This window comes from Papio anubis, chromosome 1 (genome assembly GCF_008728515.1).
Source record: "Papio anubis isolate 15944 chromosome 1, Panubis1.0, whole genome shotgun sequence".
Taxonomy (NCBI): domain Eukaryota; kingdom Metazoa; phylum Chordata; class Mammalia; order Primates; family Cercopithecidae; genus Papio; species Papio anubis.
This window is the reverse complement of record NC_044976.1, coordinates 102,176,522-102,195,100: the sequence shown is the minus strand read 5'-3', so window position 1 is coordinate 102,195,100 and position 18,579 is coordinate 102,176,522. Positions and strand designations below refer to the sequence as shown.

General features: G+C 33.0%; 1 protein-coding gene across 1 annotated transcript; it reads right to left on the bottom strand.

Annotated features, from left to right (window-relative positions):
• Window positions 1–1,166: 1,166 nt before the first annotated feature.
• Window positions 1,167–10,180, bottom strand: LOC116268615 (alpha-amylase 1). The gene is made up of 10 exons (XM_009213940.4): window positions 9,151–10,180; window positions 8,658–8,804; window positions 7,645–7,842; window positions 6,965–7,195; window positions 6,092–6,225; window positions 5,181–5,303; window positions 4,987–5,086; window positions 2,931–3,049; window positions 2,695–2,820; window positions 1,167–1,390 (listed from the first exon to the last, which is right to left on the bottom strand). The coding sequence occupies exons 1-10, from the start codon at window positions 9,316–9,318 to the stop codon at window positions 1,201–1,203; spliced, it is 1,536 nt and encodes a 511-aa protein (XP_009212204.3). The 5' UTR covers window positions 9,319–10,180; the 3' UTR covers window positions 1,167–1,200.
• Between the last annotated feature and the right edge of the window lie 8,399 nt (window positions 10,181–18,579).

The window sequence follows — 18,579 nt, the reverse complement described above, 5'->3', positions numbered from 1 at the left end:
GGCTCAGACTCTCTTACTGTGTCTCTTAGAACAGCTTTTCTTTGAGTGCTTTAGCCCAGTGTATCATGTGATGCCTGGGTTATAAAATACAGGGCAGGCTTCTTTCAAGGGTTCCTCAGCTGTGGTACAAATAGGACATGTGCAGATGAGACTTCACCACCCTGGGCAAACTGTGTGAGTCTTGGGAGGCTGTCTCCTCATGAACCCCAGGCTGCTGTGTCCCTTGATGCCTATCCGTAAGCAATAAACCTGCTTCATGCAACTTCTTGTGTGTATGTTCTAAATCACTGGAAATTCAAGTAGTAGAAACTGCAGTCCAAGATGCAGTGAGCCAAAGTGGTACCAACGCATAGTGAATCTGCCTTGTGGCAGGAACACTTTATAGGTGAAAAGAATAGACAGTTTCTGAGTTGTGGCCTCTATGCTCTCATTTAAGTGTAAACAAAACAACTGAGAGTTATAAGGAAACCTAGATGAGAGCCCTAATGAATTCCATATTTAAAGTCAAGATGAAGAAGAATGAATAGGTAGAGAATTGGGAAGAAAACTCAGACTACAAGGTGTCGTGAAAACCCTAAGTAAATATCCATATTGTAGAATAAGAAAAAGAACAAAAAGTCATAAACACCAAGTCTAAGCAGTGAGAAAAAAAATGAAAAAGAAGAAAGAATATAAAGTAAGAGAAGATTCCAGTGAGCTCAATAGAATTAAGAACTGTAGATTGTATAATTTAGGTTTCTTCTATTGTTTAACGTTATTAACATGAAAAGTACTTGCATATTATAAAAACCATACAACCGGGCTAATTTTGCATGGGAATCAACATTAAACCAGCAATTCCTAATTAACTGATAAAAGCACTCTTTGGAAGAATTACAGAATGACAGAAATTAAACATACACAGCTGGATAAGTGATGCTAATGACAACAAACATATTGGTTAAGATGCTTTTCTTAGTTCATACGTTAAATAGGTTAAAGTGAGTCCTCTAAAGCATAACGATGTGCTGACTTTAATTATCTTATAATTATTTAATAATTAAGTGGGATTTTCATACTGTTGATCTTTTTCTGAATTTTTCAAGTTGACTACTAATTAGAGTTTTGACTAAAAATTAATGAAATATAAATATTACTGTATATGTAAGAAAAGAAACACACTTGGCTATTGTTTTGAGGATATGCATTTAATTTTAAATTTTATAATTTAGATTCAACATGAATTGCAATAAATGGATCTTCAGCAGAGTTACTAATAGAAAATTGAGCTTTGCCATCATTAGAAACGTAGATTTTAATGCCTGTGCAATTGCCATCAATTTTATCTCCAGAAATGACATCACAGTATGTGCCAGCAGGAAGACCAGTTTGCAAAGTTAAAGAAAATGACCTGGAAAATAAAATTTAAGATTGAACTTCAATACATTGAAAAACAGGAATACTGACTAACATAAATAAACGGCATAACTTTATGTTGTAGAATCCTAAGCAGTCAAGGTCTCACTAAGAAGAAAATCCATATGCCTCTCTAGTAGGTGTAAATAGCTTTCTCAGGACCAAAAGTCACCTTACAGCAAACAGAGCAAGTTCGTGGCCATGTGGTGAAAACATTACCAAAAAATCAAAGTTGAAGAATATCAGTGAAGATTGGCAGGAACGGTCACACTTTGATAAAAGTGCCACCTTAGTAAAATCAAATTTGTTCTCAACTGAACTTAATACCAACTACTTTTAATAATTTCAAGGGTATTATTTTTTAACCTCCTTTTTTCCCCACGAGGATAAAAAGAATTTGGGTGTACATACAAACAATCTATCATTTCTATGAAGAGGTGATCGTTTGAAATATAAATCTTTTTCACAAAAATTTATTTTGGTATTCTCATCCACAAAAGAAATTAATTAAAGAACCAGACATGAGCTTTTTTGGCAGGAAAGAGATCAACTTGACTTATATATTTATGTATTTATTTTTCATCAGTGAAATATAATTTATACTAGAATGAGCTAAGTATGAGTATCAGTTGGCCTTGGACAGGGACAATTCAACTGTTTGCAAGGAAGTCTTCTGAGCTATATGTTAGGGAATCATTTGTACTACAGGCAAAGGATATAAAAATCACAGATGAAAGGCCAATAATGAGAAGTTTCAGAACTAAAACTCAAATCTCCTGAAGCAAGTCATTAACCACAAGATACATATTATTTATACATACACTTTAAAAATGTTGTTTGTCACAAGGAGAAAGAGAAGTGAAGAAAGTATACCAAAACACTAGGTAGAGCAATCATTGAGGAAAATAGTTAGAAATAAAGATACTTTAGTACTGAGGCAGCATTTTTCCATGATTAAAAGAGCAGGACTACAAAACACGTTCTTTTAATGATTTCACAATCCTTATATTAATTACTTTGTGTATTTTGTGGCATGTGTAGGTGAGCATATGCATGTTAATTCTATGTATGTATAAGATACTGCAAGGATGCACAGAAAGGACTCTCCTTTTGAAAAGAGGAGAATGAAGGAGTAAGAACCATCATCCTTTAACTTCAGCCCATTTTTGATCTCTATTGTCTTCTTGCTCCACTGACTAAATGATTTTTCAAATATGATAAAAGTAAATGAACAGAAAAAAAAAGAATGAACCAGAACATACTGATACAAAATATTATTTTTAATTGATATTTACTTACCAGTCATCATTGTGGAAAACAATGAATCCTTTGTTTCCTCTTCCAAAAGCCACTTGGTTGCTCCCATTATCATACCAGTTTGTAAAAGGCTCACCATCCACTACATTGCGGAAAGCAACCATGTTCCTACAAACACAGTAACATAAAAAAGTTGATATTCTTAAACTTCAACTGTTTTAAATAAAATGCTAAAGAAAGTTTCCTATTAGAGGACATGTCAAAATAAATATTCTCACCTTATTTGGCGCCATCGATGTTCACAGACCCAGTCATTGCCACAAGTAGTGTCTGGATTAATAGTAACTTCTTTAGTTACTCCATTATTATTTGGTGGCCCAACCCAATCATTAACATCCTTAATTGGGGGAAAAGCCAAATTTTAACATACATGTATTTACCTTTTCCTTCTCCTTTACAACAAATCCAACCTATCCTGTTATTTGTGTCTCTGTAGTCAGTGACTTGATCCAGAATCCGGCCTTGTGTTTATGTAGCCCTTTGCACAGATTAACATCATCTCTCTATTCTCTGATTCTCTTTTATCATATTTCAAACTAAGGTAACAAATTTTTATCCTATCCTTTTCATTCCAAGGACCTGCAAAGGCTTCTTTGCTCTGTCACCCAGGCTGGAGTACAGCGGCATGGTCATAGCTCACTGCAGCCTTGATCTCCCAGGCTCAAGCGATCCTCCCATCTCACCTCCCAAGTAGCTAAGACTGTTGGTGTGCCAACAGTCTAATTTTTTTTCTTTTTTTTTTTTAGCAGGGTCTTTAAGCTTGACCAGATTTGTCTTGAACTCCTCAGGTCAGGTGATCTTCTCGCCTGGCCTCGCAAAGTGCTGGGATTACAGCTGTGAGCCACTGCAGCCGGCCTGCAAGGGCTTCTTAACATCACTGTAAGCCATGCAATGTCTTTGAAATGGGCAGGGCATTAGTACCAGAAACACCAAGATTCAAACACAGACTCTATTACTAGTAGCTAAGAAAACTTAATCAATATATATAATTCACTGTGTCTCAGTTTTGTCATTTGTAAAATGGGAATATTGTTTATCTTTGCTCTAAAAATTTAGTGTATCTGAAAATGCCTTGAACGTGACATGTGCTAAATAAATCTTAGAGTCCTTCATGCTTCTTTTCAGATAAATGTACAAAACAATACATCTGAACATTTTCTATTAATTGACCACATTTTTAATATTATGTTTTTCTGATTGACACTTTAAAAAATATTAATTAAAAAAAAAACACAGTAACCCTAGGAAGGTTTTCAGTGTTGACTTTAGAATCATGTCATATGGTGAAAAGTGAACAATATTAAGAGTTTTTAGCATGCAGCAGTCCTGGCAAAGTGGAAACGTTATAGTAATAGGAAAAATAAAAATACTCTCTGACTCCTAACGTCAGAAATAAGACCAATTAGTAGAAATTATAAGAAGTTGGCTCGATATAAAAGTACACCTTCTAAATATTAAAGCTGTTTAACAATAGAATCAGTTGTCGTACAAAGTAGCCGACTTCTCAAACTGAAAGGAATCTAAAAGAAGCTAGCTAGATATCAGTGTGACTCATAGGAAGGAGGAATTTCTGCTTTAGACATGAAGTCTCTGATGCTGTTTCTGAACCCTTTAGTTTAAAAGAAACCCTTCTACTAGCTTTCCAAATATCTTTACACTCTTATTTCTCTGTTCCTTTTTGAAACTACTCATCAGATTAATGTCTTTACCATACTCCCAAAAGTTTTTCTCATTCTTACCTTTCTTGGAATGCTCTATACATTCCTGTTCTTTAGTACATATAATTTCCTTCCTCTTATAGGACACTTTGCCTGTTTAACTTAGCTCAACTGACTCATTTCCTTGTATTCCACATAACTTTTTAAAAATACTTAACAAACACGTTGTTCTCACTACGGGCAGATGATGTTTTAAGTTCTCTACAAGTGTTGGCATATATAATCTTGCTATCAACCCTGAGGTAGATACTTATTAGAAATATGTATTTCACTCCCTGTGTCTAGGTCTTATTTTTAAGTGTCTTTTTTTCTTTTTCCTGTTGGCTAGGGGGATGTTTGTCATATCTCTGAAACAGCTTGCATACTCTTTTTCAACGAAGAATATAAATTTTACTCCTTTAATATAACCTGCCTAAAATCAGAGCCCTGTATCAGGTTTACACATAATTAAATATTTGTTGAATAAATATATAATTAATAGTTGTCATATTAAGTTAGAACAAGATTGCCTCCTTTTTCTTGAGAAAGGGATGTTTTGAACAACTCCAAAACTTACTTTTCCATTTTGAAAATATCTTGGCCAACGGTAGCTTGACATTACTCGTGTAAATCCATAAGGATGAGCAAGCATAAATCCAACTGCCATTTTATACAGCCTGAAAGTTACATAATTATATTATCATAGAATATCAGAATATTCTTACCATCATTAAAAGATGTGTTAAAAAAATAGAGAACTTTGGTTTCTACCTGGCGTCCCAGAAGGTAAGAATAGAGGCTCCTCCAGCCCCATGTCCTCGTTGATTGTCATGGTTATCCACAAAGACAAGTGCTCTGTCAGAAGGCATGAAACCCCAACCTTCTCCCCAGTTCCTATTTTTGAAAAGTAAGATATACATTGATGTATCATTTCACAATCGTTTTAGAGTAACTTAACTGTGCATCTCTTTCTGCAGGGCATGGCATCTGAAGATTAATTCTCTCTCTAATTAAATGGTTTTTCTGGAATATATATATATTTACACACCATATACATATACACACATACCATACACTCACATCTGTAATCTATGTATATATTCCATATTTGTATATACATGTTTGGAATACTTATGTTCATATTACTAATATAAGATTTCTGATATTTAAAAAAGTTCTTATAGAGGTGTCAGCACATTATAATTTAGAGGCACTCCAGAAAGATCAATATCCGTATCACATTGTACAGAATGTCAAACTAGATTAAAATAAGGCTTCAATACTGTATTGTTACCATATACATATTTTAATATTTTAAATTAATATATGTAAATTCTACAGTATGGACACGTTGTGCATACTTTGTAAATGATAGAATCATTTTAAAAATAACCCGGCTTTAAAAGATTATATGCAAACATCAGTCAAATCTAGCCTATTCATCTCGTACTTGGATGAAAATTCCTAGGGAATGTTTAGGGCTCTGAGGCATGCTGTCTTGTGACAGACACTCTAAATACAAAAGATGATTGATTCGAGTTTAGGGCACTAGAATACTTATCATTAAAAATTGACTCCTTGATAGTTGTCTGAATAAGAATGATCCAGAACATAACTCACACTGGAGTAGTATGACTAATAGATCTATGAAATAATTCAGGGGAAAAGTTGTATTTATTTACTTTAAGTAAGACATCTTCTCTCCATTCCACTTGCGAATAACTGTGCCGAGTTTTGCACCATACTTGAATTCTGTCACCCGGCCGTTTCCAAAGTATTCACTGCTTTTAATTGGCTCACCACCCAGGTCAATTACCTAGTAGAAATTTAGGAAAAAATAACATTTTGTGTGAGGACTTTAAAGCATTTTGACCAATAAGTTAATATTATATAACAAATAGCTTTAAGCTATTATTTGTTATTGTTTTGTTTTGTTTTTTGGTGACAGGGTCTTGCTATATCGTCCAGGATGGACCCAAACTCCCGGCCTCAAGCAATCCTCCTGCCACAGCCTCCCAAAGTGCTGTGATTCATGAAATCACAGCACGAGCCACCACGCCCAGTGCTATTTGTTATGTAAAATGCTCAAAATGGTTTTCTTATTCTTATTATCTCAACAGGTAATATTCTTATATTCTTTTTTTGATACAGTATACACTACAATATTGAAATAAACATAATGTCAAAGTTACCTGCTGTCCTGTGAGAATACTTACCTAATTTTTAGTCTTGTACATCAATGATAATAATAAGAGCTCACACTAATACAACATTTACTATCTGACTGACATTTCTTAATAAATATAAACTCATTTCTTTTTCCAAAGAAAATAAAGACATAACTATTATCAGTATCCTACATTCTGTGTACTCCATAAAACCTGTTGTGATAAAGAATTAGATATGCTGTATCTGAAGAAGAGGAGGTTAAAGAACAGTGTTTTACATAAATGACTCAGTCCTTATCTTACAGAAATTGCATTTTTAATTGAATCTGCCATTAATTTTCTAATGAATAAGATGATATTTTATATGCATATATGTATTGAATGTACCTCCTGGTAAATGAAAGGTTTACTTCCTTGAGGAAACCAGTTGCTGTTGAGATTATGCAGTTTGTCCAAAATTGCCTTTATGTCTCCAGGCCACATGTGCTTGGAAGCATCAAGTCTGAACCCTGCAACTCCCATGTCAATGAGATTGTTCATATATTCGGCAATCTTGGAACGCACATAATCCTTCCCCAGCGCAAGATCAAGAAGACCAGTCAGACGACAATCTCTGACCTGTTGAGGTAAAAATGTGATGACTGATTCATAAAACCTCACTTTTCACCTGAGAATCCATTTGCTTATTCATGTATTCAGTAATTCCTCAATAGATGTTCTACAGGGACTTCCTTGCATTGGGCACTGGGGATGCTCACATTCTACTATAGATGTATCTTTGAAATATTTTCTAGTAGAAAATAGAGAATTTAGGAAATAAAGGCTATGAGCTTTTGAATTTGTTGGGTGCTTTTTAAAAGAGGGAAAATGCGTATTGATTAAAAACCTGAAATTAATATTTAAAAGTTTTTAAATATGGATTTGAGTTTCTTAAAGTAGTCAAACTTGTTAACCTGTGTCCCTAAGAGATCTAAATTAGTATTTAAACTGAAGTTCAATTAGTTACATGTCTATAATTAAAGGCGTATATCACTCTTTATTCAGATCATACTCTCAAAAAAAATTACCTGAGTAGCATCATTATAGTTCTCAATATCTCCACTTGAAGTTTTACATTTACCATCATTAAAATCCCATCCAGAATACGGGACTGCTGGAAAGTCCCTACTTCCAGGGTTGAAATAACTTCCACAAGTACTGCTTGTTCCTGCACTCACAGCATTACCACACATATGATTAATTACAGCATCCACATAAATACGAACCTAGAAAGCAAAGTTTCTACTTCAGTGTGACTGACAGAGAGGTAGACATTTAAAGCAGTATTGATTAAAGTTTATAGTATATTAATAAAACTCCAAAATATTTCATTATATCTTACAACTATTTTCCTACATGATCAAAAGTCAACTGTGAAAGGAAAGTAACGTGAACTAAACACCTACATTCATTCTAGACACTTGGTCAAATATTTAGAGTAATGATAAATTGAGAGAACCAGAAACTACCATAAATAGGAGGAAACGCAAAAAGCCCATTTCGGGGAGACAAAACACAGATGAGACTGGAAAGGTGACTGCTTTGGAAATGTCAGTCGGTCACCAGGAGAAAGCCTACTCAAACACTAAGCCTACTTAGTGTTTGAAGACAAATAAGGTAGATATTAGTCTCAAATTATGCTGCTCATGAAATAGAGAAGCGAGGTATTCACCACAAAAAAAAACAGGAATTACTGATGGAGACACAAGTCACCTAAAAATTATAGCAAATATTGTAACTGGAATTATAATTCCTAACCAGAAAAGTCTTTCCAGGATATATGGATAGTTATAAGGGTTAAAATTTGATGTTTTGCTTTAGAAGTAAATTCTGCTCTAATCTTTAACTTATCTCTCTAGTAGATAGACAGCACATACACAAATATTTACAAAAGTTGAACATAAGACATTTAACTTTAAGTTTTAAAGTATGAAGTAAAATTTTAAAAAAATATGGAAAACTGTCTACTTAAAAGGAGCAAGAAAGAAGAGAGAAATTATTTTCCTATCTGTTATTTTAAAGGAAACCAGAATTCACTTACCCCAACATTGTTACATCTAGTCACCATGTTTCTAAATTCATCTTCATTTCCAGATCTTGTGCATAATTTATAGCTAACTGGTTGGTATCTTTCCCACCAAGGTCTTGAAGGGTTGTGAATTGCAACATTTTCATTTGGTGGAGAGACCTACAAATGTAACAGTCTTAATAAGCACCAAATTGTGTCTTACTGTATAACATTGGATGTTCTAGAAACTAATCAATAATATAAAAATATTCTTGAATCTTTGCATATGCAGCTGTCTCTTGAAAATATTAACAGCACATTGGAGGATTCTCACTGAAGAAAGATTATCTCAGAAACAAAATATAAAGTTGCCAAAAATACTACATTGTTTTGTCCTCAGAAAACGGTTTTACTTAGAATATTTAACTGTGAAGTAAAATGTTGCCCAAGCTCAACAGATAAGATCAGAATACTCTTTACTACAATCACAGTGAATTCTGCAATTTATACTATGAATAATACCCACCTGAACCCCTCCAAATCCCTTGGGAGCTAAATATCGCTCACATTCAAGAGCAATATCAGCCCATCGCCATTCAAACAGATGAACGATAGATGTCCGTCCTTGTTGTGTATTTGGGGAATACTGAGCCCAGCAGAACCCAATGGTTAAAAGCAACAGAAAGAACTTCATTTTGCTGTGAAGTTGTCAGTGTCCTTTCCAGAAACTATTTATATTCCTGTAAGAAACATATTTTACAAAGTAAATATTAACATTAATAAATACTTGATAGCAAACTGTTTATTCATAATATGAAAAGGATTATCAATCATAATCTTAACAAGTGAAGAACCATAAAATGTCTCTCACGGAAATAATCTAAATGACCTTTTCGAATTAATGTTTTGTTTTGTTTTGTTTTCTTATATCAGCACTTTTATTTTTCCTTACACAATGGTGTGTTACTGGGCCCTAATGTTCTCACATCACAGTAGAAAACCAAAATTTGGTATCATCTCTTTAAAGATTGAGAATTGCATACAAAAAAACCTTTAAATAAATTAAAAAGAGGAATACATTTACAGCTATAAATGTGAACTGCTTCCAACTCAAGGCAAGTAACAGCCCACAGGGTTCTGGCAGACAACATAAGCTAAGAAAAGAAACTGGGTCCTATGACTTGGACTTTCCAACCCTGACAGACTGACAGAACAGAAACAACTGGTTCAGGAGTCCTTGTCAGCCTCTAGACAAATCCCAGAACACTCAGCCCTGACACATTAATAACCTGCACACATCAGAGACTGCTGGCCATGCAGACTCACCAAGCCACAGATTTGTCTTCCACAAGCACGTTTTTAGCCATGAAGTGACCAAGCCACATGTACTAAAGACTGAAATCCAAGATATGTACAGATACCAAGGGGAACAGTTAACTTGAATGCAAGGTCAAAATCAGCAACCATTTCTATAGTCCAGTGCTGATATCAGATACAAGCTTCAAGGACAACTTCTTTTCGAAGGCTTATTCCAGTTTGGTGATGCCAGCATGAGGTGTATTTTTTAATTAACCTGATCAAATGCACATATGGAGAACACTTTCTTTTTTTAATTGTCTATATACAGTCAGAAGTTGAGTCTTTTAAAGGATTGAAATAAAACAGAATATTCTAATTGGACTAAGATCATATAGTATGCGCTTGTTAATATGAACATTTATTTCCCAATATTTTGTTGTTATAAGAAATGTTATAATGAATATCTGTACACATGTTTACACATGGGTAGGTAATTCTGCAGGCTAGATAAACATATGTGAAACTTGAAGCATATTTTTATATTTCATATTATGCAAAATTGCACTTACAAAGGTATCAATTTTTACTCTCTAGTAGTAATATACTATAGATCCTTTTGCCACACTCATACCAAAAATTAATATTTTCATAGGTCTAATTTTTGCCTAGTAGATTAAAAATGATTTGATTTTTCCCAATTACTTGTGAAGCTGAACATCATTTCACATTTTTTCGGCCTTTGGAGTTTTGTCCTGAAATTTGCTTCTTCCTTTTCCCATCTAGTTTTGCTTTAATTGTTATTTTTTATCTTACTGAATGTTTGGAGTTCTTACGTTGTTATCGTCTGTCATGTATTGCAAATATATTGTCCTAATAGATCACTGTTTTTGAAGTCTTTCCAGTGCAAATTTAAGCAATCATGGATGCTGGTAAGAATTAGGACAGTGCCAAAGGTATGCCTGCATTATTATTTTTTGTCCAACTACAGTCATGCATTGCTTAATGACAGGAGTATGTTCTGAAGAGAAAGCCCTTAGGTAATTAAGCCACTGTGCAAATGTCATCGAATGGACTTCCGTAAACCTACATGGCATAGCCTATTCCTCCTAGGCTACAAACCGGTAAAGCACGTTATTGTAGTGAATACTATAGGCAACTGTAACACAATGTACTGGTGTATCTAAATATATTTAAACATAGGAAACTTCCGATAAAAATGTGGCATAATAAACTTAACTGGATCACCATCATATATGTGGTGCATGGCTACATTCACTATGCAAAAGGTTTTAATTTTTATAGTGATTATTTTTTTAACTACAGTGGTTCCTTGTCCCTCCATATCCATGAGGAATTGGTTCCAGGACCCCCCATGGATACTTAAAGCAATAACTGCTTGAGTCCTTTATATAAAATGTAGTATTTGCATATAACCTTTACATCATCTCAGATTACTTATAATAACTAATGCAACACAAATGCTATGTCAAACGTTGTTATACTATGTTGTTAAGAAAACAATGACAAAAAAAAGTCAATACATGTTCAGTATAGATACAACTATCCTTTTTCTTGTCTTATCCTTAGATCTTGTTTAATAAGATTAGATTTAAGACTAAGTGGTAAGGAGAATGGGAAGAGAGACAGAGGAACAATGTATTAATGACAGCTTTTTTGTTGTTGTTGGGGTCTCCCTATGTTACCAAGGCTGAAGTGCAGAGATGCAATCATCGTTCACTGCAGAATCGAACTCCTGAGCTTAAGTCCTCCCTCCTCAGCCTCCCAAGTTGTTGGGATTACAAGCATGACCTATTATGCCCAGCAGTGGTAGGGTTGTTTTGTTTTTTCTCAAAGTTTAATGTCATTATTCTTTTATATTGAAATATCTTTTAATACTTTTTTTGAAATATAACTGATTACTTAGAACCCAAATTCTGGAAACCTTTGAAAAAATTTATTCCAATAGTCTCTTTCACTGTTAACATTCTCTGATCCTATGACTTATTCGTCTCTTGACTTTCTACATCCTAATGGAAATATGAAAATCAAAGAGCTTAAGGAAATTTGTGGCTGTATCCATCAGGACAGAATAGGTTACTCTGCAGAAATAATAAAAAAAAAAACAACTAAAATTGTTCAGTGGCTTACAATAACCAAGTTTCTCATATTCAACTAGGATCAACAAAGGCACTCTTCTTAGTCACTTTGTAATGTCACAAAAACTTCACTTTGACACATGCTTTAGCAATCAGGAAGTCCCCAAAGTAAAACATTATTTTTGCTCACATTTCACAGCCAAAGCAAATCACATGGACATTCCCAAATTCAACAGGATGGGAGTATTTCATTTGCAGGGAAGATCACTAATATTTGTGAACAATAGTACACTGCATATATGAGGTCAGAAAAAAACAGGAAAAATAAAAGAATTTTCATTGGAGTGAACATTTGAAAAACAAGAAATGTGAGTTTAAATACATATTTCTTTAAAGAAAAATACAATATATACAGAGCTTCCCACACTCAACATCAATCTCTTACACCTCCATCCTTTCCTTCGATAGCAAGACATTCAATTTCTTCCGCGTTTATATGATCATTTGTATGCATGTTTTTGTGAATTACTTCATCTAATGTTTCCATAAACAACATACAATGGTATTTTATGTAGTTACCTTTTTTTAAGCTTTGAAAAGTTTCATAAAATTGCTCACATCTTCTTAAATTTTGGATATTCAAATATCCTTGCAGATAAATACCATATTAAGTGCTATTTTATAATTTACACAAAATTAAAATAAAATTTCTTATGTAAAAAATATATATTTTTTTAATCTTACTCCATCACCCAGGCTAGAGTGCAATGGTGCAATTTCAGCTCACTACAATCTCCTCTTCCGGGTTCAAATGGTTCTCCTACCTCAGCCTCCCAAGTAGCTGGGACCACAGACAGGCACCGCCATGCCCAGCAATTTTTTTTTGTATTTTTAGTAGAGAAAGGGTCTCACTGTCTTGGCCAGGCTGGTCTCAAACTCTCAACTTCATGTTGATCCACCTGCATTGGCTTCCAAAAGTTCTGGGATTACAGGTGTGAGCCACTGTGCTTCACCTCTTTTTCCATTTCTAACTGATACCTTTTAAATGGATATAACCACCTCAAGTCTATTCGGGTCTCTTGCTCATGTTTTAATCAGGTTATTTGTTTTCTGATTATGAGTTTCTTATCTATTTTAAATATTAACCCATTATCAGATACATGGTTTGCAAGTATTTTCTACCATTCCATGGGTGACCTTTTTATTTTATTTTTTTTTTTACTGTGCAGCAACCTTTTAGTTTGATGTAGTCTCATGTGTTTATTTTTGTTTGTTGCCTATACATTGGGATTCATATCCAAAAAATCATGCCAAGGTCAATGCCATGCATGATTTCCCCTGTTTTCTCCTAGGGATTCTTTGGTTTCAGATGCTATGTTTAAATTCCTTTTCAATTTTCAGTTTATTCCTGTGCGTAGCATAACAGTCCAATGTCATTCTTTTGCATGTGGGCCTCCAGTTTTTGCAATGCTGTTTATCCTGTCTCCATTAGGTGTTTGGGCCTGTTATTGAAGATTCTTTGACTGTAGTGGTGTAGGTTTATTTCTAGGGTTTATATTTTGTTCCATTCTTCTATGTGACTGTTTTCATGCCAGTATCATATATTTATATATATCTATTTATATATGTGTATATATATATATGTGTATATAGCATATATATGTGTATATAAATGTATATTTAATTACTGTAGTTTTGAAATATAACTTGAAAGTAAGAACTGTGGTAACTCCTGCTTGCTCTTCTCACTCAAGATCACTTTAGGCAATTAAGGTCTTTTGTAATTTCATACAAATTTTAGGATTTATTTTTGCTTCTGTGAAAAATGCCGTTGAACTTTTGATAAGGATTACATTGAATCTGTAGACTGTTTTCTATAATAGCATTTTGACAATATTGATTTCTCCCATTGAATACAGAATATTGAACACAGAATATCTTTCAATTTCTATTATTTTTCTACTCTCTGTTTATTTTGCTTTGATCTTTCTTATTTTCTGTCTTATATTAACTTTGGGCTTGATTCACTCTTCTTTTTCACTGGTTCCTTGAGGTTTAATGATACATTGTTTATTTGAGGTCTTTCTTTTTTTTAATATACGTGTTTGTCATTATAAATTTTCTTCTTAGCACTATCTTAATGCTTCCCACAAGTTTTGGTGTATTGTGTTTTCACTTTTGTATCAAGATTATTTTTATTTTCCTTTTCATTTCCTCTTTAAACCACTAGTTGTTAAGAATTGTGCTATGTTCACTTATTTTTGAATTTTCCAGTTTTCGTCCTGTTATTGACTTGTGGTTTTATACTATTGTGGTCAAAAAAGACACTTGATACAATTTCAGTCTTCTTAAATGTATTAAGACATTTTTTGACTTAAAGTATGCTCTACTTTGGAGGATGTTTCTTGTTAGCTTGAGAAGAACACCTGTTTTCCTGTTATGGATGAAATGTGCACATACATCTGTTAGGTCCATTTGGTCTAAAGTGTAGATCAGGTCTAATTTTTTTTTTTCCTTACAGATTATCTGTCTAAATGATCTATCCATTGTTGCAAGTGGAGTATTGATAATTGCAACAGTATCAACAGGGTTACCCATATCCCTAATATTATTGATTGCTGCATATCTCTCCCTCCAGATATTATTGTTTGCTTTATATTTTCAGGTGCTCCAATGTTAAGTGTGTATTTATTTATAATTGTTTCATTCCTTTAATCAACTCATCCCTTTATCATTATATAATGACCATCTTTATCTCTTCTTACAGCATTATCTTAAAGTATATTTTGTCTGATATAAAGATAGCTATCTATGTATTTTTTTTTGTTTTTTTTTTTTTGGTTTTAATTTGCATGGAATATCAAATTTTCTCATCTCCTACATTCACACCATATATGTCCTTGAAACTGAAATGAGTCTCTTGTAGGCAGCATATTGTTGGGTCTTCCTTTGGAATCCATTCAGCCATTCTGACTTTTGACTATAGAATAGATTGAATTTATCTTCAAGGTAATTATTGATAGGTAAGAACATACAATTGTCATTTTGTTCATTGTGTTTTAGCTTTTTAACATATTACTTGTTACTTTATTTCTCCCTTGCTGTCTTTCTTTGAGATTTTATGATTTTCTGTAATGTCCTGCTTTGATTTCTCTTTACCTTTGGGTATCCACTATAGGTTTTCACTTTTTGATTAGCATGGAGCTTATATACAATATCTTGTAGTTGCAGAAACCTATTTTAAACTGATAACTTTGATTATATTCAAAACTCTATACTTTTTTACTCAGTCCACCATATTTTATATATTTGAGGTCACATTATTTATTTTTAATATTGTATATTTATTAACAAATTATTGTAGCTATAATTATTACTTTTGTATTTTAACTGTCACACTAGCAGTGAAAGAGATCTAAACACCACTATTACACTATTTGAGTGTTCTGTAATTTTTATATATTTACCTTAATCAATGAGTTTCATACTTTCATGTGCTTTCATGTTGCTCTTTAGTAAACTTTTGCTGCAAATTCAGAAATTCTTTAAAACAATTATTTTGAATTCTTTGTCATGAAATTTATAGATTTTTTATATTTTGTATAATTTTTCATGTCAAATAATTGTTTTAAAGGAGAGTAATGAGGTACAAGAGAATAAATAAGCAATTCAACTAAAATGAAAAAAAAAAAAAAACCCACAAACAAAATGAAAAGTTCAATAGAGAGATGGAAAAACATAGAACCCAAACTAAAATTCTGGAGCTAAAGAATAAAATAAATGAAATAAAGAATATAAAATGAAGAATCAACAGAAAAATTGATCAAGAAGAAAGAATCTGTGAAATTGTTTCAGCCAGGAACAACCTGCAAAGGGTATTATAGAGATAAGGGCTCTTCATCCTAGAACATATCAGTAGTCTCTTTCACCAGAAGTTCAGCTGACAAAGAAATTAAACCTTCTACTCTTATTCCTGGGCCATTTGTCAATAAAGAGTGTGAATAGATTGCAGGTCAACTGTTTAATTACTTCCTTACACTGCTGAATGAAGTTTGTTCAACAATTGCCAAGCTGATCATCAAACATATTCTTTGCTATTGCGTACATCACTTCCTGACTTCTAAAATTAGATTTATGTATAGCTTCAAAACTCACAATATCCCAGTAGCTCACTGTTCAAAGTACTAAATATTTGATTAGGTCTTTAAGGGTAAAGACCTCAAAATTTCTAAGAAGTTTGTGCCATGGACAAAATTTGTTGGTTATTTTCTTTATCTATCTGTCCAGATTTCACTGTATTAGTATTTCCATAGTGGTTCTTATAATTTATTTGGGCTGGAAATATCATAGTTTTGACATAGATGAAAGGGTTCTTTTTGTATAGATTTTGCTCTTTTTGTTACTTTCTGCTTTTATTAAAGGGGAGTTGGAGTAGAAATACTTTTGCTCTGCATCTTCAAACATAAAGAAACGTTTCAAAAGACCTACCATGCCATAACTGAAATTTCCGTGGTTTGAAGAAGTCTACCAAAAAAAAATTGCTTCAATTACATATGTTTGATTTTTTTGTGTGTGTGAATTAGCTAAAAGATTTGTAAAACTCTATATTAACTTTTGAAAGATGCAAAAACCTTTTGAAAAGCAAATGCTTACATTTTTACTTATTGTTTTGGATTCTAAAACTATATGAATGACCCAGGCAAATATAAGGGTAAAAAAAGGGGGTAAGAAAAGGAAAACCAAAGCTGATCTTTTCGTTTGCTTTTAACTATTTTAAACAAGAATCATCTATGGAGTTAAATTTGATTGTCAATGATAAGGAATTTAATTTACTTCAAGGAGACAGTGAAAAATACTGCGTTAGATTATGTGGGTATTTCAAAAAATATATACTTTGGGTTACTATTTTTATATATTTTGTATTAACAAGAGAATCAAATGTAAAATTATCCTAAGGCATAAGAAATTATTGGCCAGTTTCCACTAAATGATAAGTTTTCTGGAGAAAATGCAATACCTAATTTGTCTTTTTACCTCTCATATCTACTATTATACCTTGCTGGTGGTGTGCATTGTACTGCTGTCAATTTGTGATAGAAATATTTAAACAATGTCTTTTAATTAATATTCTCCTAATTAGTTAGTATACTCAATTACAATGTCAGTGTTTTCTTTTCATTTATAGCATGTCATTTATCACTAAAGACTCTAAATATTCTTTCCAATGAGTTAAAAGAAAGAAAAACTATTCTCTGTTGGAACATGAATAGCAAATTTTCAGCAAAATAACACTTGTAAAACACAAAGATGGAAAAAGAAATCCTAGTCAATTTAAAATACAGAGAGGACTGATGTTGAGGTAACACAAGTGTCTAAGATAGAATTGTACGGAATTCCTATAGTAGCACTCAATTTTTGTAAACTATGTGTCCAGGAACAAAGGCTCCATTTTAGATCTCACTGTGTCTAAAAAGCAATATTCCTCTTCAATTTCAATATGACATTTTGTTCTAAGGTTAATAGATGTTAGAAATATGTCCAATCACAGAATATCAGCTACAACAGGACAGTAAATATAGAGTAGATAATTCTGTGGCTTTGATTTTATTGCTAGACTATCAGAAGAATCAATTTGGACTAGATATAAGATCTTCATACTTTCACACATTCAGTTCCAAATAAGGCAGTGTCATTGTGAAAAAACTTTGAGTTTAGGTATGGTAAGGTATGCTACTAAATATTAATAATAATCACAGTACTGTGTTAAGGCATATACCTCAAAACATATCTTAACATGTAAACATTGTGACAAGTGCTATGTATTTTGACAACATAATAAGTACATTTGGATGACTGAGTGAAACATGTCAGTTCCAGCAAAATTATTTATATGTGTGTGCTGGAGGACAGGGAGCTTGGAGCAGTGTTAGGCACTAAAGCAAGTTTAAAGCAACAACCCAGGAGAGTCCAAAAAGGAGGGAAATACTGTGTCTGTTTTAGTCTGTTTGGGCCACTATAACCAAATACCATAAACTGAGTGTCTTACAAAAGCAGACATTTATTTTCCACAGTTCAGGAGACTAAATTCAAAATCAAGCAGATTTTGTGTCTGGTGAAGGCTAACTTCCTAGTTCAAAGAGGGTACCTTGTGGCTGTGTCCTTATTTGCTGGAATAGTCAAGCATCTTATTCATAATAGCACTAAAAAGAGTTCCACTCCCAAATTCCTAATACTATGATCTCAGGTATTAGAATTTCAACATATACATTTTTGGGGTGAACATTCGGACCGTAACAATGTTTGATTACTGAACTAATTCTAATAGTGTTCTAATTACTGACAGCTAACGATGGATTCACTGAGAATTCTGAGGTGTTCCTACTTGCCTACAGGGTTTACTGTAATATATATATATGTATACATATATATAGTACATAAACTGTAGTATATATATACACACACATACTGTAATGTGTATACTAATATATTTCTTGTTCTGAGAATAAGACAAGATCATGAGGTTGTCTCTTAGAACTACGTTCAATGCCCATAAGAATCCA